Genomic DNA, 27049 nt, shown 5'->3' with positions numbered 1-27049 from the left:
CAGCCTGGCCTGGCTGCAGCTTCTGCCCAGCCCCTGCAGGAAGGCATTTGGCATCAGCTGCCAGGGAGCCCAAACTGCACCATGGGCCATGCCCACCCTGAGATCCCTTGCAACTTCCCGGTCACAGGGCATTTCCAGAGGGGTGGTGGTTTGGAGGAGTGAGGGCCCTGGTCCCGCTCCAAAGCTTGGATGACTTCCTGAACCTTATTAATGTCTTCAACAAGCATTGCCTCCTGAAGATGCCGCCTTCCCATTGGGGAACAGCCCCACCTGATTCATCTGTCCCTTTTCCTTTCTACAGAGATGGAAGCAAAGCCTGTGGTGAAGGCTGAGTTTCCTGGAGGAAGCAGTGGCTCATTGACAGCCTCTGCTGCAGGAAGGGAGGCCATGCCAGGCACAGGCACAGGAGGTAATTGCTGTGCCTCTGGGCCTGAGCCCTGCTGAGGCTTCAGCTGCCCTCTCTGCTGCTTGGCAGTGCAGGCACAGCCTGGACTAGAGCGGCACAGCCCAGGGGAATTATCCCGAGCAGGCTCAGGGCACTCGGGTACTGAGCAGTCCTGCTGGGGTCCCTCTGTGGGAGACATGTCCTGAAACCTGGCAGTGACTGCACGGGGTGCCCACGGTGGGGAAAGGACAGAGGGGGAGAGCAAGGCTCCAGTGTGTCCTGAGAGAGCCTGGATGTGTGCCCTTGGGCTGCGGAAGCTGTCCCAGCAGAAGGAGGGACGGAGGTTGGGAGGGACACTTGTGGCACTGCCTGCTGCAGTTTCCCCCAAGGATTTAGTGTGGATTTCCTCTGTGGGAGGGAGAGAGCCCCCACGGGCTCTGGGCTCCTCCAGCCATCACTCCAGGGATGTTGCACAGGGCCTGCAAAGAGGGTGGAGAGTGACCAGAGCCAGTCCAGAGCTCCCCATGCCCCTGTGCAGCTTTGGTCTTGTCCATTGATATCTGGCTCCCACGGCCTTACCCGACCCCCTTGCAGTGCCCAGTTCCCAAAGGCAGAGGGGAATCTCAGCACACCATGGAAATGGGTTCTGATCAGATCTGTGCTCCCCTCTAGACAAGCATGCTAGGAAGGCTTCTCCAGCAGCTTGGCTCCATGAAGATTTTCAGCCTCTTAAGCCTCCTGAAGGTATGTTGTCAATGTTCCTAAAAGAATAATCATTGACAGCCTGATAGGCACCAGGTGACAGGAGCTCCTGTGGCTGTTGAGTTACAGGTGTATCTGCAGCAAAGACTTTTCAGGCTCCTTTCCTGGTTGCTGCACACAAGCCCCGCTCCCATGGCAGGGGTGAGTAGTGTGTGCCTGCTGACCCCGCATGCTGAGCCCTGGTTCTATGGGATCCATTCACCTGAAATGCAAATACTACTCTTAAGGTCCTCCGAGAAGGAGGAACAAACCTATAGGAGACAGGAAGTCCCTGGAGGCATCCAAACAGATGGACAGGATCTGGAGTGACCTGGAGAGACAACGTGGTGGGTGCATTTCCCTCATGCTTCCCCTGGGACTCAGCAGCCTGGGGCTTTGGCTGCACATCTGGACACGCCGTGCCCGGCACAGTGGGAAGGGATCCATGGCAGCCTCGCTGCCCCGCTGCTGCTTTCACGCCCTGCAGGGCTGTTTCCCAGCCTGGCCTGGCTGCAGCTTCTGCCCAGCCTCTGCAGGAAGGCATTTGGCATCAGCTGACAGGCTGCCCAAACTGCACCAGGGGCCATGCCCACCCTGAGATCCCCTGCAATTTCCCAGTCTCTGAGCACATCTGGAGGGGCAGCTCCTTGGAGGAGGGAGGGCCCTGGAGCGGCCCCAATAACCTGGTCTTTCTCCTGAATCTTGTCCATTACTGAGACAAGCATTGCCTCCTGAAGATGCCACATTCCCATTGGGGAAGAGCCTCACCTGATGCAGCATTGCCTTCTTCTTTCTGCAGAGATGGAAGGAAAGCCTGTGCTGAAGGCAGCATTTCCCAGAGGAAGCAGTGGCTCTATGGCAGCCTCTGCTGCAGGAAGGGAGGCGATGCCAGGCACAGGCCCCGGAGGTAATTGCTGTGCCTCTGGGCCTGAGCCCTGCTGAGGCTTCAGCTGCCCTCTCTGCTGCTTGGCAGTGCGGGCACACAGCATTACCTGACCCCCTTGCAGTGCTCAGTTCCCTATACAAGGGGATCCCAGCACAGCATGGAACAGTTCCCATCTGTGCTCCTTTCTAGATTGGGAACGTGACTTCCGTCATTTGTTAAAGCACAGTTTAAGGATCTTGGAGCTTGGTGGTGGTAGGTTATCAGCAACCCTTTGCTAACAGAGCAATCACAATCCAAGTGTAATCATTGTCCAGAGTAATATTCCTTTGTCATTTCCCTTAAGATCCTCCGAAGTTTGATGGATTCTGGAAATCCTGGCCTCCAAATTTGTACTCTTGTACCCAGCAATGATCTCACAGGATTGCTGCCCGTGGGAGGAAGGAGCATTTAGCTGTCCATCTTCCTCCCATGTGCAATGCCAGTGTGTCCTTCCATGTGCTCTGTGCAGCCAGGGAGAAGAGCAGAGAGGGAAGGGGCCGGGCCCAGGGCTGTGCCCCAGGGCTGAGCTTTTTGCAGCTCCTTTACCGACCCCAGGGAGCCTGAGCTGCTCCTGCTGCCACTGCCAAGCCCTGGCCCTGCCCGGGGCTGGGTTTAGAGCTGCTGGCAGCTCCAGGGAATCCTTTCTGCCCCGACTGCCCTGCAAGGGGCTCCTTCCATCCCAGTGTGGGGCCACTACAGGCATGAGGTCCCCCTGCCCCTGCTCCTGAGTGGGAGGCAGAGCTGAGGGAGTGCCTTGGAGGGCACCAAGAACCCAGGTGCCCTCACTGCCACTCAGGCCTGAAGGAGAACCTTCAGCAGGGTCAAAGGAACTGTTCTGTCCTGCCTTTCTTTGCAGATGAACCTGATGATGATCCTGATGATGAAGATGAGCCTGTTGACGAAGATGATCCTGTTGACGAAGACTATCCTGTGAATGGAGATGATCTGGATTCCCAACGCGTACCCATTACTGAGGCTCTGGGAGATGCTGAGGGTAGGTCAAGGCCTTTCCCCTGGGAGAGCTGCCAGCGCAGAGCCCAAAGCTGGGCCAGGGAGGCATCGCTGCAGGTGCCAGCACAGAACCATGCACGTGTGTGCCCGCGCCCTGCACGATCCCCTCACCGCTCCTGCGGCTCAGTGGTGCCCGTGCAGATCAGCAGAGATGGCAGAAGCTTCTGTGGCTGTTGTGTTACAGGTGTGTCTGCAGGGAGGACTTTGGTGGATGTTGCACGCAGGCCCAGCTCCCATGGCAGGGGTGAGTAGCGTGTGCCTGCTGACCCCACAGGCTGAGCCCTCGTTTTGTGGGATCCATTCCTGGGAAATGGAAATATTTCTCTTAAGGTCCTCCAAGAAGGAAGAAGAAACCTATAGGAGCTAGTACATCCCTGGAGGAATCCAAACATCTGGAAAAACTCCTGAGTGGTGTGGACAGCCAGCGTGGTGGGTGCATTTCCCTCAGCCTTCCCCTGGGACTCAGCAGCCGGGGGCTTTGACTGCACATCTGGACACGCCGTGCCTGGCACAGCGGGAAGGCATCCATGCACCACAGTCCATGCACACCCTAAGATCCCCTGCAATTTCCCAGTCTCTGAGAACATCTGGAGGGGCCGCTCTTTACAGGAGGGAGGGCCCTGGAGCAGCTCCAAAACGCTGGCCATTTTCCTTCTCCTTATCCATGTCTTCGACAAGTGTTGCCTGGAGCAGAATGGCACAGCACAGAGGAATTACGGTGTGCAGGCGCAGGGGTTTGGGTAATTAGCAGGCCTGTGCCAAAGGGCAGCAAAGTGCCTGCAGGCCCCAGCTCTGGGGGAAACAGAGAACATCCTGCCCGTATCCACCGTGCTGCCAGCTCAGCAGTGCAGCACAGCACGGGCTCACGCTCCCCATTGCTCCCACAGATGCAGCCAGCACCTCAACACATTCTGACATCATCTGGAAAAGCATGAGAAGAGTTTTCTGCTGGGGAACACCTTGTTTGATTAAGTTGATGGCCATTGTGGCTGGTGCGGCACTGTGCCTGATGATGTGCTGTGCAGGAATCTGGTATTGCTGGACGAGAAAATGGTGAGTGTTTTGCGATTCTCTGCCTCAAACAGCTTCCTTTAAAGGCTGCTCATAGTCAGGGAACATTCCCAGAGAGTCTGCAGCGGAGCTGTGGCCAGTCCATGATTCTCCAAATGACTCTGCGGAGCTTCCATTGGCCTCTCAATTGCTGGGCCTTGTCCTGGGGGCCCCGCTGGGGCTGCAGCCAGAGCTGGCTCCCACTGAGGCTGCCTGGCCAAGAGCAGCCCCAGGGGCACGGGGCAGAGGCAGAGGGAGGTGGGGAGGAGAAAGAGCAGGACCGAGATTGCCCTTGAAAGGCAGAGGCGCTGTGGGGCCCGCTCCTGGCCAGGGACCCTGCCCAGAGCCGTGCCCTGCTGGCCGGGGCCTTGAGGGGCAGCTGTCCAGCTGGGCCCAGCTGTGCCAGCAGCTCCAGCCGTGCTGGGGAGCCTTGCCAGCTCTGGGCCCTGCTGTGCACGAGGGTCCCTGTGTGCCACTGGCAGCTGGGGCCTCAGCCTCCTCCTCTCTCCACAGGTGCTCCTGTGCATCTTCAGAAGATGATCCTAAAAATAGAGACAACGACAACTTGACAATTTATCCCAGCTATCCACTTCTGCCCCCATCTGCCCTGCCGTGGCTGCACCACCATAATGAAGGCATCCCCAAATCCACCCCTCCTCAACGAGACCCTCTGCCCCCGAGCCCCCTGGTCCTGTTCCCTGGCCAGGACTGAAGGTGGGCAGCCCTTGTCTGGCAGGGCAGGGCTTGGCCCACATTTTATGTTTAAATAAAGAAATAGTTTTCACAGCTATGTCCATGTGGTAGCAGCAGCAAAGCCCACCCGGCACCAGCACTGACTGAGCTCCATGCCCAGGAGCAGCCGTGGATGGCCACGGTGTGGGCAGGCAGGAGCCAGGCAGGGGCTGCTGTGCCCAGCGGCGGGGCCCCGAGGGGAAGGGAGAGCCCATGCTGAGCGTCCCTGGGCTGAGGGCACATTTCCTTCTGGGGGATCATCTGGGCCTGGACCTGAAGAGGCTCAAAGGGATATTTTGGGGTCCCTGCTGAGAGGATCAGGGATCCCTCATGAGGCACAAAGGAGTATTGATGGCCTCTCCTAAGGTGTGCAGGGATCCCTCATGCGCTGGGCAGCAGGGTTAAATTTGAGGGGGTTTTTTACTCTTCTCAGCACAGCACAGGGACACTTGGCCGAGGTTTTGCCAAGCTGGGAGAAAGCCTCTTGCAAAGGCTTGGGCCCAGCCTGTGGGCACAGCGGGCGGGCGCAGCCCATCCCCTGGGCCAGTCCGGGCTGCTCAGGCCGGGCCGGGCCGGGCCAGGCTCGGGCCCCGGCAGGGAAGGGCCGCGGCCCTGGGCTCTGCTGAGGCTGCTGAGCTCCTGCCTGCCCTGTGCTGCAGCCCAACACATTGACAGCCATGGCCGTGCCCTGGGCCACCGCAGGCACCCAGGGCTACAGCTGAGGCCGCGCCTTCTCCCACTGAAGGGAGGCTGGCTCTGTTCCCTCCCAGGGCACAGCTTAGCTCCCAGCACCTTTGTGAACCTGCCTGCCGGGCAAGTGCTGGGGGGCAGAGAGTTCCAACCCTTCTCACTGGGAAATGTGGTGGTGTAGGGATTTTAAATTTTTTTCCCTCTAAATTTGTGTCCTGCCAGAGGGTTAAGTTTGCTTGCTCTCAGTAGGGCGCTTTTCTTCTTGGCAGTCAGTGGTGCTTCAATGCAGCCAGGGTTGAAGGAGGATCTCTAGCCGCTTGGGCTGTGGTTGTGGGACTGGCTTCATCCTTCCTTTGGCTGTTATTTGCACTGGTGCTTGTGCAGGCATTTTACAGTAACTGGCTTCAGTTATTTCCTCTTGCCCCCAAAAACCGAGAATAAACCTGTTTAGCACCAATGTTTGGGCTCCCAAACAGAACTGTTCTCATTCTACGAGTGTCACAGACATATTTTATGAAAAATCCTTTTTCCAGGGTCTTTTCTCCTGTGAAGCTGGGAAGCTTCAGCTTCTCCATGTTTTGTTGCTTTGGAATGTGATTTGGAGAATTGTTACCCAGCATGTGAAATTGTTTTTACTTGATGAGCAATGACAGCCACCTGTGTTAAAGCTGTGGCCAGTCACAAGATTTGTTATTCATTCCTTTGCTCTCCCTTCCAGCTTTTTGATGAATTCTTTCTCTCTATTTAATATAGTTGTAGTGTAGTACTTTAATTTAATATAATATCCTCATATATCAGCCTTCTGAAACATGGAGTCAAGATTCTCATCTCTTCCCTCATCCTGGAATCCTCAAGCTTGCTCAGTGAATGAGCAGCTGATTGAAGTACAAAAATACTGAGAAACCCCACAGTCCCTTCCTAGGAAGAAACATCTCCCCATCTAAACCTCACCTGTCTTTATCCAGTTACAGGGGAAACAGACACATATATATATATATATATATATATATATATATATATATGTATGTCTGTAATAAAATAACTTCAGCTTTAAATGAAATCTCTGTATTTATCCTTTTCCTATGAAATTTTGGTTAGAAAGAAGTTTTATTTTACACAGTTACATTTAGTAAAGACATTAAATAACAGATGCTTTTAAGATGCCAAATACTGGAACTGCAGCAAATTCCTCCCTGACTGACATTCATGAGTGCCTGCTCTCAGGGAGGAATCAGAAGGTCCTGTCCAGAGGGTGAGAGCAGATGTATGCCCTCTTCTCCAGGATCTGCTTTGCAGCTTTTTTAATGGAATCATCCAGATTTTCATCAGCATCTGTGGAGAAAGAGAGAAAAGTCAACTAAGGGACCACAAAGAGCTGTTGTAAATTTCTTTCAAGAAGTGTTTTTGAACACAAATGCAAGAGTGTGAGGGCCAGGAAGAAACTGAACATTCTCTATTGAAAAAGATTGGTTATTACAGACTGAGCTTCAGAGACCCAATGCCCAGCTGGTCAGTACTTCCCAAAGAGTCCAAATCCCTCATTTCTATCAGCTACTTGTCAGAAGTATATACATGAAATGTAGATATTATATTCCTCAATAAGGAACTCTTGCAGTTGGCTTTAGCTATGAAGTGAAGAGACTCTTTTCAACAGGTTCCAGCTCTGCTGCTTGTTTCAATTAAAAGCGGAGCCAAACTCTTCTGTTGGTCACATCAAACTCACCTTTTTTTGATTACAGTCTGAAAGACAGAAGAGCGTAAGAACTATTTTATAGTACTTACATTTTTCTAATTGAGCCATGGCATAATTATTCTTGAAATAGGCTTCTGTGCAGAAGATATTTGTAAGAAGCACCTGGAAAAGGAGTAAAACTGAGTTTAAAAATAGTGAATGAATTTCATAACAAAAACCATGTAGTAAGAATACAGTAATTGAAACATCTCAAAGCTCTTTGATGATGGTGCCCTGAACCCCAGCCATGTGCAGTGCAGCCTCAGCTGTCCCTTTGAGGCCAGAGAACTGCCAAGGCTCAGGGCTGGGATGAGCCTTCGCCCAAAAGCTACTCCAAGACTGATTGGGAATCAATCCAGAGCAGGGCTCACACAAAGAGCAAAGTCTCAAGGCCAAAGCCAAACCTTCATCACGTTGGATTTGTTTTCACACTGATCTGGAGCAAATTTTTCTTGTGCTGCAACACCACTGTTACCATGAAACTTTACATGAGCTACTAAATAAGCACTGTCCTGTCCTGACCTGAGCTGTGCTGCCCAAATACTGTTGTGCTTATGTGTTTTTATTAATGATTATATGGAAAGAGCTTGGGAAGAACTGCATGGTGTTAACAGATTTGAGAGAACGTGCAGAGTTGTGGTGAGGTTCTAAATGTCTGTGTATGTGTTAAAGAAGTATTTTAAACATGTTGAAAGTGTGCAGCTCAACAAGCAGAGCCCCTGAGAGGCTCCTGCACTCTGGCAGGTTTAGCCACGTTCTGCTGCACTTTTATGGGAGAGTTTGCTGTAATTCCCCAGAGATGCAGCCTGCCTGCTGCCAGGAGCACAGCCTGAGTGGGAATGGTTGGTGCTGAGGGACACTCACCTCGTGGTCATGGTTCCTGAGCCCGATGCTGATGGAGCGGCTGGCCCGGGAGATGGCTGCAGTCATTGCATACAAATTAATCACCACATCTGCCACTCTCTTCAGCACCAGCTGCTCATCCACTATTGTCTGGGAGAGAGAAAATCATTATCTGCTTGTGGTTTGCCAATTTAAAACTTTAACCAAATATCACTGTCCATACTTCATGTTTAGGTCCAGCTTTATTTCGCATAAACCCGTTCTAGCCTAGGTCAGAAATTATCATTGTTAGTTTTGGGTTTACTAAGCTGCACCTTTTAAATTCTACTTGTAAAATTGTAATATTGATGTGTGCCTTAAACCACTTTGTTAAATGCCTGTAGCAGCAGGATTTGTGCTTACACAAGAAGAAAACAACCAATTCACTGAGGGTGCTGGTACTTTGGTTTTGGTTCTAACAATGTAACTTGCCCATTACACTGAGTACCTAATGTCAGTGTGTTTTCTCACACCCAGTGAGAAGGTGTCATGTGAAGGAAGTGCTGGTCCTGCCACACTCAGTCCCCTGCAGGTTCCAGTGGGGCCCTGAGGATAAACTATTCAGTAACAAAGACAACAGACAAAATAAGTAGTTACCTTGCCAAACCTACTTAGCAGGCCCCTGACTGTAGTTCCAAAATAATAAACGTTTTCTTCAAGTTTCTTGGCATTCTCCTATAAAACAAAACACAAAATAGAACAATTTGAGTAGTCTTATAACAGAAAAGCAACATACCCCCACCCCCTTTAAAGAGGATACTGGATTTTCTCTTTTTTAACATTCATCCACCTTGCTGCTAAAAGCCAGACAGGCGCATTTCTTTCTCTCAAAGATCCATTACAATTTTCTGGAGTTTACCCTCAGTAACTTTTAGTATAGGCTTATGATAACAAAAGTAACTAACAGAACGCCCCATGAAAAATATACCTTATCTTTTTCCTATTAACAGAACATTCATTTTTGGTCATAAAAACCTTTTCCTAAGTGATTAAGCAAGTATGTGTATGTGTAATTCACAGTCATTCTGACCTGAAACTCTGTTCCAATTAAACAGGAAAAACTCCTGTTTTGTAACTAACCTTATAACAAAGGGCAGCCATTAAAAACGCTTTCATATGGTGAAGGCTCAATTTATACAAATTATCCAAATGGATCTAAAACTGGATTTGGTATAAACACAGGCTTAGAGCAGCCTTCATCCTCCCTTGATACCTGGACAATAACTGTAACTTCTTACCCTGTCATGGTGCCAACATCTGCTTACCCTGGAAAATCTCACTGCCCCTAGGTATACATTTTGGTTTGCAAAACCAGGAGATGAAATTGTGGCAAGCAGCAAAGGGAACAAACACAAGAGCTCAGCAGAGAGGCCCTTACCTGGAGGCTGGGATGCACCACCCCACTGTCACCTACAAGCCCCAGATCCACCTTCCTGCCCAGGGTGTCCTGTAACCTGGTCAGGAACTCCCCCAGCGCCACTCCCACGTTTCCTTTCTTGATTGCTCTGAAATGTTGGGGAAAGAATGGCTGTTAAAAAAAATTCCAAGAGGTTCAGACACAACCAGTTGGAATTCCAAATACTTTAGCACCAAGTCCTGATCCACTGCTGTGAAGTCTGGAGAACAACTGTGGAGCCTTAAGAGTCATCAGCTGCTCTCCAAGACACCCACAAGGAATTCCAGAGACCAGTACTCAATATGCACAATGCAGCTGTTGTGTCAATACAACTTCATTCAGATACAAAATATTAATTACTGGTCTTGAAAGAAATAATTACAGCTTGTGTAAAAGTCCAAGATAAAATGCATTAAATGCTACAATTCCTAAATTGTATGAACCATCCCATTAAAAACACAGAGTCCCTGTAACAGTGAACTTTTACAGACAATAAACAGAAATACTGCAGGTATTCCCTGCAGTTTGTCCTCTTATCTATAAAGTTATCTGATTCTGTTTAGTTTATTTAAAACTATTAAGAATAAATAAGAACATACTTAATTTTGTCAGTTAAGATCTTCCCTGCATGCTGCATCCCTGTCAGTGCAATGTACATTCTCAGGATTTCATTGGTGCCCTGGAAAAAGCAGAAGAGAAAGTGAGAAGGTGGGTAACCAGAGTTTACAATAGTGTTTTCCAAGCAGGTCTGTTGTGCCCCTGTGCTCTTCCCACTGCTCCAGTATCACATGATGACTCTCCCCACACATAAACTGCCGCCTTTTGCTTTATCTCAGTTTTAATTCTGATTTCATGGGGCATTGCAGAAGTTGAGCCCCTCATCATTAAACACACAAATATACCCCAATGTAAAAGAAAACAGACAAAATGCATTTTGATTAAAAATGCTCTGCACTGTTCCAGTGAAGGAATATTTGAATAGTTGTAGAACTGCTCAAAATGAGCTGAGTTAAAATCAAGTCTGACAGTGACTCTGATGTGCACATGATGGGTCACTGACAATCCAGCTTGGAAAGAGAACAAGCTTCAGAACCAACCTTTCTTTTAATTTAAATAGCCATCAATAAGTTAATTAAATGTCTAAGTTGATCTTTTATGAGTTTCTCTGCTTCTCTTGTGAGAAGCACACAAGAGGAAAGGTTACTGCTGTAACTCACACTGTGGTCAGTCTGTAAAAGCCATCATAGCTTATTTTATTATAGGGAACTACTATTGATATTCCAAAGAAAACAAGGTTAGTCCTGCAGTTTTACTGTTAGAGACTTTGCAGCTGAAGGAACAAGATCCTGGTCAATCAAACCTTCAGGTTTCTACTCCCCTTTATAGGAGGTGTGAACTGCAGTTTGCAGAAAAAGGGGATCCTGGTACTTGCCTCAAAGATGAGCAGGATCCTGGTGTCTCTGAGGTAGCGTTCATAAGGATAATCCTTCATGTAGCCAAGGCCTCCAAGGATCTGCAGAGCCTCACTCACACATGCCCAGGCACCTTCAGAGCTGAACACCTGCCATGGAACAGGGTTTGATCAGCAGAGAGTAGATAATAAATCAGCAATAAACACAGGATGCCCTGCTCTGGGGTTGTATCCACAGGACACTGCTGCAGCGTTTTCTGTGTGTTACACCGGTCCTGGAGCAGTATCCCTGTGGCTCAGGGGTTTGTCAAATTTAGTGATGCAATGCACAGGGCACTCTCCACATTCCAGGGACAGGGGCAGCCCCACACAGGGAGAGCAGCTGCAGCTGCTTGGCTGGAGCCCAGAGCAGGAGTTTTCTGCAGTGACCATGAGGGACACCCTGACAGCCACAGCCTGGATATTCCACAGGGTTTGTTGTGCCATCAGCTCCCTGGGAAAGCTGGCACAGCAGCAGCTTGGCCAGGATGGCAGCTGGAGTGTGACTGAGTGTCCCAGTGCTCATGTGAGGCCTCCTCAGACGCCAGCTCAGCGGCTGTGACATTCTCAACCTGTTCCCTGCTGGTTTTATTTTGCACGAGTCTGAGCTTGTGGGGTACAGACAGAACAGTATCTGTCATTCCACCTGGCTGCAGTGCTTCTCTCCTCTAAATGCAGCCCTGAGTTCTCAGCCCTCTGCAGGCTGAACACTGAGCCTTTTCCCAGCCCTGGTTACCTTGACCATGGCAGCCTCGACGGAGCAGTCAGGGAAGCCTGGCCTGTCCATCATCCCTGCAGTCAGGTAAGCCATGCTCTCCATCACGTAGGCTTTCACAGCCATCAAACAAAACTTCTCCTGCCACACAGCAACAGGAGGAATCGTACAGAAATTCAGATGCAAAAGTCCACAATCAACCCTCAAACTTAAAAAGACCTGCAGTTCTTATATGTTTTACATCATCAAATTAATCAATCAATAAAAAGTACCACTTTGAAACAACAATAAATAAAAAATACTTTTATACATTTATCATTCTGGACATTTAAAAGATCAGTGTACAGAAGTCAGCACCAGGTTCACACAAATTTCTAGCAAATCCTTTAAACCAGTACAGCCAAAATACACCCAATGCAATCTATGTCCTGGCACTTCGCACAGAGATTTAGGTGTTTCATGTTTTGTTACCTGAATTAATCCAAACTGGCTGAGTTTCTTATTGAATTGTTTCCTGGTGCAAGCATACTCTGATGTCAGTTCTTCAAAGAAAGAAAAACAAGTCATTCTCAGAAGGGCTGTGACAGACCATTCCAGCAGCTGGTGTCCTTCCCTGGGCGGTGACATTCCAGTCTGTGCCCAGGAGCCCCCTGGCTGTTCCAGAAGCAGCACTTTGTGAAAATCACCCTCACACTGATGTTGTTGACCAAGTGTGGGACCAGCCTGTCAAAGGCTTTTGAACCAGAGGTATGAACCTGTACTCTTAAGAGAAGTGATCAGGTTTGGTGCTAATTGGTTAGAGAGACTTCTGTTACTGTTTTGGCTAATAATTGGCAGAAAGCAGTTTTAGCCCTAGTTACTGTGTGCAGCTTTGAGCCAGTTATTCAGGTGGGAGGTTCCAGGGGAGATTACACCTTCTAAAATCAATAGTACAGAGGTTTTTTTGTTGGGAATAACATTTTACCTCAGGGAAGTCCAACAGAGGCAATAACCTCCCACTCTATGAACTGAATCTACACTGTACAAAAGGAAAAAGACCTTTATTTCAAAACCTCTGCAAGCAGGCTTTTAATTTAATTTTTCAAAACCATATTTTCGTGTTTTAAAGATATCAAAGCCTGTTATGACAAGGTCAAGACTCCTGCTCCCACTCTGAATGTCTTGCATGATCTGCCTCAGGCAGAGCAGTTTCTGCTGGCACCCAGCCATGCAGAGCTCCCAATTCACCCACCTATCAACTTCTTAATCATTCCAGCAGATGCACTGCCCATGCTAAATCTTCCACTGTTGAGGATATTCATGGCAACCTGTGAAGAAACAGATGGGGTTTAGGCCACATTCTCCTTAGGTCACTGCTTCCTGCTTCTGTGTTCCCTGGATTTCACTCCTCACTGGGACACACTGCCAGTCCTGGAGAGTGCCCTCACATCAGCCACCACAGCTCTCAGCATCCCAAGGAAAATGCTTCAAAACTGGGCTTTTCCTGCCACCCATTACATCCAATTTTGTATCTGAAGTAGATGATCCGGTGACTTGGAAATAATCTCTAATTAGATGAAGGTAAAATGTAGATAAAAATGCATTTATCTGCAGCTGGTAAACAACATTCCAGCTGGACAGCACGGCTCCAGTTTATCAGATGAAGAAAACCACAGTATTTCTCCTTGCAGCTGACCTGTGATGGCTGCTCTCTGCCTCAGGTGGCTTTCAGCAACACATCACAGAAGGGATAAGAAAGGAGGTATAGAAATGAAATACAGACCAATAACGTAAAAAAAATAGATTTTGGAGTCTGGTGTCTGTAGTGTTGTTTCTCAACATGGGTGACTCATGTCAAAGCCTGTTAGGAAAGAAGTCACTGTCCTACATTTTAACTTGTCAGGAAGGCACCATAACAATCTTCTTTTAATCTCTACTACATTAAGGAAAATAATTTCTTTTAGCACTTAGGCCTGGACTTGCCTGCTACAGCAGGAATAAGAAATGGAGAAGGAGTAAGAGCAGGTTAGCAACTCCCCAGGTCACACTCTCAGAGAAAGGTTACACAGCAAGGCCACCTGTGGTTTTCTCTCCTGGGGTCCTGCCAGCATTTCCCTGTGCAACAGGGCAGCCCTGGAGAAGCACCTGACAGCCAGGGCACCTTGGAGCTGGGCATGCCTCCAGCACTCCCTGTGACATCCACACAGCCTGTGCCAGGGTGTCTCCCTTCCCACATTCTGCTCTGGAACCAGCAGAGGACATGTCCCCCATTCAGGGCAGAAGGGCAGCTGAAGTCACTCCCTCTTCTGAGGGGACACCACAACAAACAACCAAAAGCCCAACAAGAAGAGAAGAAACACAGAAATCTGAGATGATGGCACACTGTGCACTGTCCAGTGACACCAATTTACAGATCAATGGGGGAATCTCACCTCCTGTACCCTAGAGTGTGGCAGTGCTCACACCACCCACAAGGAAACTTCAGCACGGGGGGAAACAGCCTCCTTCAGACTTCTATAAATAACCAGTAGTTATTCTCCACTGCTTACCTTAAATCCCCCTCCAACTTCTCCAATTACATTCTCTATAGGCACTTTGGTGTTTTCAAAATGTACTTCACAGGCTGAAACACAGAATTAACACTTGATCAAATATGACACAGAAATACTTAAAAGACATTCAGGAACTTAAGTCACTATTTGTAGCAGGAAATGAAGTCTTCCTAATGCATTGTTTATGACAGAATTATACATGCTTCGCCAAAGAAGTGAGAATTTGGGAAAAGGCTGTAGTTGACATCAGTTATTGATGTAAAATATTTAAAATATTATGAATATACACTGTGTAAACAGAGAACTACAGTTTGGTCTTTATTTCTAGTTCTAAGGAACTGACTGAACAGTCACCAAGATGGTGAAAAGATGCAATCATTACAAAGCTTAGAAGAGCTGAAGAACGTGGACTTCTAGATTAAACCTATTGGCCACTGAGTCTCCTGAATGATTTCTTTCACTGCACAGTGAATGAACTCCACAAATTGGATTTCTTATTTCAGACCCTGCGTCAGGAAGGGCTCCTGGGAAAAGCCAGCTAAAGAAACATGAAACTTATACTGTAACATGGAATACGTATTGATTTGCCCCTGAATTCAGATGATCCAACCAAAATAAAACCTTAAACTATGAAAACAAGTTCTGCTAACAGTTTTAGGTGGCTCTTACTGTTGGAGCCTCGAATGCCCAGTTTATCCTCGGGTTTCCCGTGGGTGACGCCCCCGAAGTCCCGCTCCACGATGAAAGCAGTGATTTTATCCTTCACCTGCCCATCCTTGTCCACAATCTCTGTCCTGGCAAACACTGTGAAAATACTGGCCAGGCCACCATTGGAGATCCAGACCTGTTTTGAGAGAGGGAAGATGTGTAAGAAAGGTAAATGTGCTGATTTTGTGGGCACAGCCCTCCAGGGTTTTGTAACAGGCTGGGAAAAGAACAGAGTGCTGAAAAATTGCTGTTCCTTCCCTTCAGTTCTAATGAGGGTCTGCTCCCAGGGTGAGCACATTTCTGAGGAGAGCTGACCACATGTGCTCAGTTTAGAGCAACTTTAAAACCAGAATGTAGTATCAATATGCATTAAATTAAAATCCACAGTGCATTTCCACAAAAGCTGGTCCATCCTGCTGCTGCTGGCACCTGAGAGATACAGGGGCAATGCAGACTGGACAAACCCTGTGGCCAAAAATTAACTCTGATGAGAAATTCTCTGATCAGCCTCTCCCCCAGGGTGGGTCTCTTCACACCACAAATGGATCAACAACTACAGACCAAGTCTGCAACGCATCCAATACTGCTGAAACCAGGACATCTCTGATTTCTTCAAGACTGGCTTTTGTCACGGTTTCTTTTAACAGAAAGGTTCCAGGCAGACCTATTTCTAATTAAATATCAAGTTTTATTTTAAAATCTAGCCTGCAGAATGAAGAGATGTCAAATACAGGTTCAGGTTTCCTTTTACCTAAGCTGTCATGGAAGGGGCTGATTTACTAAGAAACCAACCCGCCCTGAAGCTGAACACATAAATGGCCAACAGAGGAAGAACCCAGGGTAGTTTTCCATTTTCCTTACCAGGAGTTTAATGCAGTAATTCTCTAACAATAATTTTCTATTCCCTTTGTGCCTAATCTTTTTGACAGGGTCATTCTCCTCTAGCTTGGAAACCTCCCAGTTCCAGACTGATGCAAAAGACAAGAACACTTCCTACATTTGTAAGAAACCCCTTTCCTGTTCCCAGTCTGTGAGTAGGTACCTTGGAGCCATTTAACAGGAAGTGTTTCCCATCTTCACTCAGGGTTGCCCTTGTCTGGATGGATGCAGCATCACTCCCACTAGAAAACAAACAAGTTACTAATGTTTAAAGAAGTAAACATGCTTTAAAAAAACAAAACTGCATATTCCCCCTCTTCCTATTCTGTAAAAAGGAGGGGGTCTCAAATAGTATATAAATTTTAGGTTTTAACTAACAAGCAAGCTCACTAGATTGAACAGTTCTAAAAGTTACCTGAGGGGACATTTCTTCTCATTACCATGTTATCAGGATTATAACCTGACCAGAATGTGTAGAATGCCACAAAAGCAACATTTTGGAGCTACACTTTGAGCTATGTGAACACACAATGAGCCTCTCACTTAAGTGACAACAAAAATTCTTCCTTTTAGTTTTGGTAGCTCCTTCAAAACAGGCTTTTATATTTTGAATAAGAACTGAAAGCATCCCAGAACAGTCACAGCACATTATTTCTGACGTAGCACAAAGCATCCTTTCAAGTAAATGAATTCCTGGGATGAGAACAAGAATCAAGGATTTCATGGACACTGCCAAAAGCAGCATGCTGGGGAAAGAGTAATTGGAGTGTTCCTTGAAATACCAAAACTAAGCCACAGATGTATATACTGAAGCCATGGGCCCCAGATAAAGAAGCCTGAAGGTATGAAGCAATGCAGCTAAGGCAGTGAGCCCCTGTGGGGCTGTGGGGCAGCAGCACCTGCCGGGCTCGGTGAGGCAGAAGGCAGCAATGTGCTCCCCCGAGGCCAGGCGGGGCAGGTACTTGGCCTTCTGCTCCTCGGTGCCAGCAATGAGGATCCCCTGCAGAAACAAGCACAGGAAACTTTGCAGCATCACCCTGTGGGAAAAGAGAGGGAGCTGACAAGCTCCAGCATGTTTAGAAAGCTTCATCTGCAAGTTTTATGGCATAGCAAGAGACAGTTTAATCAACAAGACTGTATTATTTGTCAGTCATTAAAATATTTTTTCATTAGCATTCTCTGCTCAATTCCACAAGGAATCTTCTCTTGCTATAACAAACTGAGTGTGGTTTCAAGCTTCTTTCTGCCATCCACCCAGCACTAAAAAGGTAAATACCTATGGCTATATTCAAGTTCAAAACTGACACACTTTCTCTCAGATGAGTTATCTCCTCTAGGCCCCCCAACACGCAGCCCCAGCCAGCCAAAGTTCCTCTTTTCTGAATTCTTTCCTTCCTCATCACCTGAGCCCCCCTGATACTGTTTCAATTCTATTTATTCTAGGTACTTTAGACAAGTTTAGCCAATTTAAAAAAAACCAACTTGGACTCATTCACCTAAGAACAATTATCCTAATAGTAACTTCCTTGTGTACTTCCTATGCAGCCTTTCTGTCTCACACTGAACCAGTGGCAGAGGCTGCTGCAGACACCAACAACCTGATTTATGCTTTGCCAGTAATTCTGATTTGCTCCCCCTAAGCCCCACATTTTTCACTTCACCTTTTCCATGCAATCTGTGCAGAAGCCCTGGCCCCAGAGCAGCAGCATTACCTTCAGCCCAATGGCCTGGTGAGCTGCCAGGGTCACTGCAATGGAGCCATCCAGGGAGCTGATTTCTCCCAGACGTGCATACATGGTGTTTGACAGGCCCAGCCCACCTGGAACAGGCACCAGGTTTTATTTCAGTACATTTTTTGTGCCACTTCCCCGCTCCCCCAAAAATCCATTTCAAGTACAGAAATACAGGAATGTAGCAGCTTTAACTGGAGAGGTACAAAAGCGGCACAAAATGCACCCCTAGATGTTCTTCTGTGGCATTTACTCACCATATTCCTCTGGAATCTGCATGCCAAAGAGACCCAGGTCCTTCAGTCCTTGTAAGGTTTTGGGTGGGATTTTTGCATCTTGATCGATTTTCTTCGAGTCCACTACAAATAGAGAATTTTTTCTCATTTAACACTGTGTTTCTCAGTGCCCAGAGCAGCTGGGAGGCTACAGGATTCCCCCACCAGGGCCACAGTCACTCATGACCCTTCTCATTCCCAGCTTCACAAGAATTTCTTCTTTCTAGCTGCAGCCTGACCATCCTGTTTGTCCTCACCACATATTCAGGAAAAAGACTTGGAAATGGGAAAAATGCAGCATTTGTTTCATTTTCTCAAACATTTCTACTGGTTCTGCATGCCAGCAGATTCCAAGACTGGAATAAGCAAAGTATTTTCAGGATTCTCTATCTGAACTAAGTCTAGGTCGTGAATACAAGAAAAAAAAAAGTACATAAATGAGGAAATTAGAAAATCTTGTTCTTAGGAGATTTTAAGATTCTTGGGGGATTAAGAGAGCTGTTCTGTACCATGGCAGTGAAAACAAACAGGAATCATACTTTCTCCAGACTCCATAATTTGACCCTTTTATTCCTTCCCTAAACATCAGGCTGTTTACTCCATGAACCATGTTCCCCCCCACAGAGCAAAGAGTTAAAAAATGTAATTTGAATAAATCCTTTATTTACTGTCAGTGAGCAACACTACAATTTTACAGTTAAAATCACCTGGATCTCGCCAATTGTGATGTGTGACAATCACTGGCTTCTCCAAACTCCTACAGAGTTTGGAAAACCTCTGTCAATGGGAAGGCTGAGACAGTGCTGTTTAACTGCCCCAGAAATTGCTGTCTGTGCAAACCACTATTCTGCAATTGCTCTGGAATTGGCTTATCCAAGGCAGCAGGAATGGAAGGACACCCTGCAATGCTCTCTGGAATGCAGACGGGTAATAACGCCTTTCCCAAATGGAATTATTACTCTAATACTGGAAAAACAGAAATGCTTTTGATTTTTCATAACTCCTCAACGAGCCAGCATTTCTGAGTATCTCTGCTGCATTTTGCCACGGTCAGTTTTAGCAGAGTAGGACAGCTATAAAGTTCTAGGAACTAGAACTAGGAAAAAAAAATCACAATGTATGAAGTAGTTAGAAGCACAATTCAGCTGAGCTAAAACCAATTTCAAATCCTATCTTTATCCCAGAATTCTTTTACATCCTTGGTTTTTCCCCTGTTTTGGAGATTTAATTCTTCTGATCAGCACCCAAATACTTCCCAAAAAAGCCATAAATGGACATGCTACAGAATCAGCATCACTGTGTGAGCAGCAATAAATGCATAAACTAAATTAAATGTTTGAAACACCTTATGGAACTGCTATAGTGAAATAATTTTGTAATCACTAAATCACTTGCATGGATAAAAACACAATAATATACCTTCTTCATTGAAGAACTTTTCAACAGGTCCCACAAACTGGTTGATTTCTGCCAGTTCTTCATTGCTAATTTCTGGGTAAGGAAAAACTTCTTCCTAAAATAGGAGAATAGGAGAATTATTTAATAATTTTCAATACACGAACCATGCAGTTAAAATAAAAATCATGGGAGATATGCCTTGCAAAGACTCTAAAACACTGTGCAAATTAAGAATTGTGGAAAATGTCCCGAAACAGAAATAGGGCTCCACAGGACCCAACTTTATTTCACATCAAAACCAGACCAGAGGGTGTTAACTGAACAACAGAAACATGAGGGAGAAATCAAGAGATCTTTTAAGAACCATGAGGATGCAAAAGTTCTTCATCACCCATGAGTTTTAACCCTATTCAGGGACTGATAAAAATGAGTTTGATGTTTCCAAAGCTCAGCCCATGAGCACTGTCCCTTGCGAACACCCAGCACATTTCACCTGCTAATGCCTCGAGGACAAAGGTGAGTGAGCCCCACCACTCCTTATCATCCCCAGGGTGTTCTGGCCATGAACTGGAAGCAGCACAGCCTGACAGGTTGGAATTGGTAAAAAATACAAACAAGGAACACAAGGAGTGGGAGGCTACGTGAGAAGAACACTTCTGATTTTTACTGCCTTTCCCCTTTTAAACAGAAGAATTTATCTCTGTCCACACAAATTTGTTCATGGTACTCTGAGCAATATATCAGCATCAAAAATTCAGGACCTGTGAAATGTTAGAGGTTTTCAGAAAGCTGCTGTGTTGAAACTTGAGGGAAGAAACACCCGAGACACATCTGTAGAGGGGTTTAACACAGTGGAGCCTGAGTGCTGCCTGTTTTAACACCTTATCTGACAAGCTCTGTTGAAAGAGACTTTATTGCTCAACTCATTTCAGTGGATTTGAATTATTCCTTCTTTCCGTTTACTTCACCCTGCAATCTCTGATAAATGCACACTCTAAGCCCTGCAGTAACAAACTCTGCTTAATACAGCGTTCCATCTCAGATTTTAACTTCTTTGTCCAGTGGCATCTCAAGGCACCACAAGAACACCGATCTTTCCTACCAAAACTGTAGGCAGAGATTTACAAGAAGCCTCCATCCTTGAAGAACAACCAGAGGACGAAGCCATCCAAGTTCAGCGGCATGCCCAGAGGGGGAGCACGGCGACGGGCAGCGCCCAGGGGACCCGCGGGGCTGGCAGGCACAGGGGCTCTCGGCGTTGTTTGGGTCACTCTGAGCCCCATCGCCTGTTCTGTGTGCAAAGGCTCCCTTCAGTTACCCGGCTGCAGCTGAGGGGCACACAGAGCCAGGGCAGGGAGCTCCGCAGGGCTGGACCCGGGGGCTGCGGGGCAGCCGGGCCGGGCCGGGCCCTGCCGAGGGCTCACAGCAACGCCCGCAGCCCGGGCTGGGATGAGCAGCTGGGAAAGGCCCTGGCGCTGCTGCGGACGAGCCCCCAGTGAGTGCCAGCCCCGCTGTCCGCCGGTGAAAGGGCAGCGACCCCCGGGCGCGGCCGGCCCCCACCGCCCCCCGCGGACCCACCTTGCGCAGCGTGCCGAGGAACAGCTCCTTGGCGAAGGCGCGGCGGGGCGCGGCCGTGCGCAGGCCGCGGGGCCGGCCCGGGGCTGGGGCTGGAGCTGGGGCCGGGGCCGGGCGGAGCGCAGGGCCCGCAGCAGCAGCAGCACCGCGCTCATGGCCGCGCTCGGCGCTCCGCTGACGGCACCGCCGAGCGCCCGGCCCCGCCGGGGCGGGGCACGGCCCCGCAGCCCCACAGCCCCGCGGCCTCACCGCCTCACGGGGCGGCGCTTCGCTCGCAGGGCCCGCAGTAACGCCGCTCACGGCTTCCTCACGGCTTCCTCACGGCTTCCTCACGGCTTCCCTGGTGCCCTCCCCTCCCCGGCCCGGCAGCTCTTGCCCGAGCCGCACGGTCCCGCCGAGAAGCAGCTCTTGGTGCAGCCTTTGAATCGCCCTCATGAAGCGAAAGCCGCGGCGCAGGCCAGCCCGCGAGCAGCACCGCAGGCAGGGATCGCTGCTTCCCCTCCTGGAGCTGCGGGACACGCTGGGCTGCAGCGTGGAAATCGCCCCCGAATCTCCTAAATCCAAGCCTGACTTCCCCTCCTCCGTGTGTCGGGAGCCGGGGCAGGATGGTGTGGGCAGCTCCAACCTCCCCTGAGCGGCCCCGCACTCCTGCAGCCCTTCCCGCACATAAACAAGTGTCAAAGACCTGTCTGCTCGCTGTGCCCTGCGAGAGCGCTGCCCTGCACCGAGCATCCCCCTCCTCCTTCACTTCCCCTGCCATCCCTCTGGCAGCGGGTTTTGTCTTTTTTTAAAAACCCAGGTGCCAAACCTGTGTGAAATTACTGATATTCACTGAAATCTGGCTGAGAAGCACTCAGTACGGGAGGTCACGGTCAGTTTTGTGGCACCATCACCCCACAGCCGCTGCCTCACCTGCAGGTGGCTGGGGCTGCTCACCGACACAGAAGGGCTGTTAAAGGCGTGTTGAGCTTCATTTACTCAAGGGTAGAATTAATTTGTTTGAACTGTTTCTTTCAGATAAAATAAGCCCTTTAAAGGCTGCCGCTACTCTGTCATTTTAGGCATGTCCATGTCCACCTGCCTTGACTTTGCTTTGGTCTGTGTGGAACTGCAGAATGTGACAAAATGGCATTTGGAAAAAGAACAAGTAAACACAGGCTTAATGAACTCACTTATTTTGCTTCCTGTACTTATGACTCATAAAATGAAAATCCTTTAATGTTGTAACCCAAATAAATTGCCATGTTGGTTGCCTCTCGACTGTACTGCAAGTAGGGAACAAGAAGGGCTGAGAGTGAGGGATCAGGAAAAGGTAAGGATGTGCTCAGCTCTGATTAAGTAACATTATCCTGCTTCTTTTGGTTTTGAAAGGTGGAAAAGCAAGAGGTGATGTCTAATGCTCCCGGGCAGCAAACAATGGGTGGGGAACGCTGAGCTGGGTGCAGCACTTGGCAGTCTTTGGGGTGCAGTGATGAGGTGCCAGTGCTTGATGGTATGGATAGAAGGGAACACGCCTCAGCCTTGTGACACGTGGGGTTAATGGGGCAGAGCCACACCATGTCCCTCTGAGGGGACCTGGGTGGCACTGCCACAGCAGTGTCACATCCCAGCTCTGGGCAGGAGAGGTAAAAAATGATTAAAAAATTAGTTTTTTATCTTCCTGGGCAGGAGAGGTGCAGGTCCCACAACACCTGCCAGACTGAGTATCAGGAATGAAAGGGTTAAACTGAGGCCACCCTCTCCTGAGACAAGTCAGGCAGGTTCTGGTGATGTAGGGGTGATGTGGCAGCTTGAAAGAAAGGATAAACAGAGCGTGGTACAAACTGCTTGAAGAAAATGATCCAAAGAGTGAAAACAAGGCTGGGCAGTTGGGAAGCACAGGGAAAAGATGCCTCATCATGAAGTCCACAAGAACTGAGGCAGCAGCCAGCACACCCCACCCTGTGTGTTCACTCAGCAAGCATGAGGATGGCATTGTGGGGATATCCTGAATAAATAAACACCTGGGGTTTTCCAGTCACAGGGGGTGATATCACACCCACAGCACGAAACTGCAGGTGGACCATCACTGGCATGGGGAATGCTCTGTCCCTGCGCTGGCACCAGTGGTGCCACACCACAGATCTTCTCCCATCCAGTGCTGTGTGTAACCACAGCTGAAATCACACTGCTGGCAGCTGCAGTTCTCTGCAGAATCCCTCCACCCTGACCTGACACATCTTCAAACTGCCTTGCACAGAAGTGCACCATCTACTAAAAAAAAAAGTTAAAACAGTATTTTTCTCTTTTGCTTCAGCAATATGCCCAACCTTTTCCTTTCCCCACTTTTATTTATGACTCCTCTCTGCTGTCTCTGCCACTGAGATATTCATCCACGTGTTCCCATCATTTCAGGTTCCCTTCCTGGGCCATCCAATCCCTCAGCTGTTACAGCTCCTCATAACCCACATTTTGTGAACAACCACAACTCCCACAGTGATGTCCATTTCAGCCCATTCCACACAGAAGCGGAAAAATTTCTTCCTGAGAAGGAATTAATGCAAGAGAAGTGGAGATCAGTAAATGACTACAATAAAAATACCCTTCAGCTTTCCTTTTTATTCTTCCATATTTTTCCAGCAGCTGCTTAAAAACTGGTATTCAGCAATAAAATGACCTGATAACATTTAGGTCTTTGAGACATAGATATTTTATTTACTGAAAAAGTGTTACTAAACCACTTTACAAAAACATTCACCAGGCTTTGCAGCACTTCCAGGAAAATGCATACAATTCCTCCTCTCTTTATGCAATCATTGTTTGCTCCTGTTCAAGCTGACAGATGGTATGAAAGTTTTGCACTTGACATCCATAATTGTCTTTCCCACAGGCGTGTGCTCATCGATGATGTGCTCATTGCATCACCTCCTGACTTGGAACATTTTTTTAAAAAGCTGTTTCACATATGAAATCCTGGGAAAGGTGAGGGCAGGAACGGGTATTTCCACTTTTGCTCCTGGTTGTGGGCTGTGCAAGTGATGTGATGTGTTTGAAACCCAGATGTTAACATGGTCACTGTATAAATACATCAATAAATTCGTCCAGGCTCTTGTCCATCCACACTGACTGGACTGTGGCCATCTAAGAAACCACCTGAAAAATAAAGACACATTCTGTTAGTCAAAGGGACTCTCACAACGTCAGGTGGCACTTGCAAGGAAATTGTCCATCAGCTCTGCCATGTTAGATTAAAAGGAAGCACTAAATTGCCTCATGTTTTGAAGTATTTTATATTTTATTTCACACTATAATTTTTTTAACAGCCAAATAAGATTTAGTTTCTCAAGCAAGGGAAAATGTGCCAGAGAGTGTATTGAAATCAAGTTTCTGGCTCAGCGAGGGGAGGTGACCTGAGCTCAGTGCAGGAAAGAAGCTGTTGCTGTGGGATTGCACCCAAGGAGCTGTGGGCCAGCCTGGAGAGTGCTGCCTTTATGTCACACCCAGGGGACAGTGATGAGTGAGAGGCCAAGGCTGGCTATAAAAAGACCTTGCAGCAACTGGATAAAGCACATCTTGGCACTATTAATGGATACAGAAGGGACAGGGGTCAAGAAGCTCTTTGCCAAAATAACCTTCATTGCACTGTAATGTCAGAGACAAGGGAAGAGCTCCATGAACTCAAGAACATTTCAGTAATAATTATTAGTACAATATTAATAAACTATTATTTACATTATTTATATTAAATAATTTCAGTATTTCTATTAAATAATTTATTTATATATTTATGTTAAATGTTTCTATTATTAATTTAATTTATTATTTATTTATTAGTTCAATGAGGCATCTGTTTCTGCCTTTTCTCATCTGGGAAGAGAAACAGATGACCCAAAATGCCAGTGCTTTTTCACCAGCTTTTTTTCAAAGGCATTTCAAATTCCTGCAGTCAGAGGAATTGCTGAGGACATGTCCCCTGTGGTTCACTACTAATATATAGACAGGTTGGGTTTGTGTGTTTTTTTTTTGTTTAGGGTTTTTTTTTGTTGTTGTTGTTGTTGTTATTGTTTGTTTGTTTGGTTTTTTGGGTTTTTTGTGGGTTTTTTTGCATGAAGCTATGCTGGCAGTCTGGAAATTTGTGAGGAGGGTAATGGAATATTGCAACAGCCCAGGAAACTGCATATTGTACTAGTAGAAAAAAAATAGGAAGAGCAGAAACAAAGTTTCCTCCTCCTTTAGGCACAAAATACACAAACAAAAGATTTTGAAAATGTACAGATTGGCATAGCAGAGGAGTTAGCACATAATCAAGGACATTTTTAAAACCTGCTGAAATGCCATGAAAATTCAGGGCTATAAACACGTGGGATGCTCCAAGTCTGAATTGGAATATTCAGCGCATTCGTCACTGGGCTGGAAAATGTTGCTGCTCTTCCAATTTCAGGGGTTGAAGGACAACAGAAGCATCTCAAACTCTGCTGATTGCAGGGGTGTGTTTGGTTGGTTGGTTTTTTGGGGTTTGGTTGGGGTTTTTTTGGATGTTATTTTTAATTACAGCAGAGTCATTTTTTGGAGCCTGGTGTAAGGGCTGAGGCAGAAGCAGAGACACGAGACTACCAGAAAGATGGCAAGGACAATATACAGGATGAATCATTAAATAAAAATGTTCTTCCTTGTTGGAGATGGACATAAAGAAATATTAGCCAGCAAGTGAAGGAATATCAGCCAAGAGAACACGGGGAGCTGGTGGAGGGGGAAGATGCTCAGGGGGTGGGCACCTCCCTTCAGGGCCCCACACTCAGCTGAGCTCTGCTCCTATAAAAAATCACTACAAAGTCAGACTGGCAATGGTTAAATGAACTAATTTCCAGCCTTGGTTCACTCTGATCCCACTGCTGAGTCACAGAACTCCTGCACGGTCCCTGCTTCTCCCACTTCCCTGGACACTCACCCAGGGCCCATCTCCTCATCAGAAACCAGGCACTGTGCTGTGGCAGAGCTGAGAAACTGCAGAGAAAAGACATTTCCATCATGCCCTCCTAATATTTCATTTGCCTTGGAATGAATTTCCTCTGCTCATCTTGTTAAAGACAGATTATTTTTGCTTTGCTCATTACACAGACCTGTCTAAAGCACTGTGTCCAAGGATGAAAAATAAATGAAAGCTCCAGTGGTGCCATTACCCAGCAGAGCTGATGGATTGCACTCTCCTGTGGCTGCTTTCAGCTGCTGTGTCTCGTGAACCATGCTGCTAATTTCACATCTCAGTTACTGCAAAAATGCTAAATAAAGGTTTTGTTGTTGTTTTTTTTTTCCATTTTATCCCTAAAAATGTGTGATTATTCACATGGCAAAAATGATAAATCTAAAGATTTGAAAAAGTGAAGAAGTGATGGCTTCAAGTCAGCATCATGCACACACAACTTTCATTTAAGTCTTGCTTAGCTGAGGAAGTACTTCCAGCAGAAATATTAATTTAAGATTTTCCTAACTTTCATGACCAGCCTCATCCTGAAGTTGATTTACTTTTGCTGAGTAATACAGGATTTGTCTTTAATTCTTGAAATAATAGGAAACAGAAAGAAGGCTTACTTTAAAAAAACTACACCTAAAATGAATTTTTTGTGTGGTTCAGATATTTCTATTAAATTGGTTGTGCTATGTTCCCTTCCAGGAATTTTACATCAACAAAATATGGCACCAAAATCACTAAGCAGGGTAAAAATCCAGAAAGATTCCTTTGGAAAAGGTGTATTTAATGCAGCTGTAACACAGGGTGGAGATGAATAAAACACTACACAACTATTAAAATAAATATATGCTAAAATACCATACCTGTTTTTATGAAACTCTGAATCAAAATCAATCATTAAGGCCAACTGGAAAAAAACAAAGTTAAATAGAATTCATTGATTGTTAAGTCAACAAAAATCTGAAGAAAGATACGGATAAAACATTTGAAGATCTTTATTTTGTTTTTCTGTCCTTTTAATCTTGCATTTCTTTATTTCAACCAAAAAAAAAAAAAAGGCAAAAATTCTTGGGAAAGAACCTGTTTTTAAAAAGTTGCTATCTAGAAGAGCTTGAGAAGTTGTTTATTGCATGATGACTCATTCCCACAATCTGTGAGTGCACTGCCACGTGCAAACCTCTTGTCTTCTCAAAATCTGCTAAAGTTCTACAAATCCTAATTTCTAAACCAGGAATAGAAGCATCAGTGAAGAACAGCTCTGCAAATTCTTCTACTTCCACTAGAGGATGTTTCACT

General features: G+C 47.0%; 1 protein-coding gene and 3 long non-coding RNA genes across 4 annotated transcripts; 3 read left to right on the top strand and 1 right to left on the bottom strand.

Annotated features, from left to right (window-relative positions):
- Positions 1 to 1214: 1214 nt before the first annotated feature.
- On the top strand, positions 1215 to 2266 carry LOC135307044 (uncharacterized). The gene is made up of 4 exons (XR_010367786.1): positions 1215 to 1288; positions 1375 to 1473; positions 1926 to 2033; positions 2202 to 2266. It is a non-coding gene; the product is annotated as an uncharacterized LOC135307044 (long non-coding RNA).
- Positions 2267 to 2811: 545 nt separating this feature from the next.
- LOC135307043 (uncharacterized) lies at positions 2812 to 4820 on the top strand. The gene is made up of 4 exons (XR_010367785.1): positions 2812 to 3045; positions 3247 to 3491; positions 3950 to 4115; positions 4626 to 4820. It is a non-coding gene; the product is annotated as an uncharacterized LOC135307043 (long non-coding RNA).
- Positions 4821 to 6583: 1763 nt separating this feature from the next.
- LOC135307544 (complex I assembly factor ACAD9, mitochondrial-like) lies at positions 6584 to 17851 on the bottom strand. Its single transcript, XM_064431957.1, has 16 exons — positions 17815 to 17851; positions 17540 to 17646; positions 16727 to 16827; positions 15991 to 16069; positions 14910 to 15084; positions 14238 to 14311; positions 12941 to 13016; positions 12181 to 12251; positions 11731 to 11850; positions 10977 to 11105; positions 10144 to 10223; positions 9527 to 9653; positions 8746 to 8823; positions 8131 to 8259; positions 7317 to 7389; positions 6584 to 6866 (listed from the first exon to the last, which is right to left on the bottom strand). The coding sequence occupies exons 1-16, from the start codon at positions 17834 to 17836 to the stop codon at positions 6766 to 6768; spliced, it is 1542 nt and encodes a 513-aa protein (XP_064288027.1). The 5' UTR covers positions 17837 to 17851; the 3' UTR covers positions 6584 to 6765.
- A 3602-nt stretch (positions 17852 to 21453) lies between these two features.
- LOC135307543 (uncharacterized) lies at positions 21454 to 23470 on the top strand. Its single transcript, XR_010368280.1, has 2 exons — positions 21454 to 22430; positions 23200 to 23470. It is a non-coding gene; the product is annotated as an uncharacterized LOC135307543 (long non-coding RNA).
- Positions 23471 to 27049: the final 3579 nt, after the last annotated feature.

This window comes from Passer domesticus, chromosome 9, assembly GCF_036417665.1.
Source record: "Passer domesticus isolate bPasDom1 chromosome 9, bPasDom1.hap1, whole genome shotgun sequence".
Classification (NCBI taxonomy): Eukaryota; Metazoa; Chordata; class Aves; order Passeriformes; family Passeridae; genus Passer; species Passer domesticus.
The sequence above is the reverse complement of the archived record's forward strand: the minus strand, read 5'-3'. Positions and strand labels throughout refer to the sequence as shown.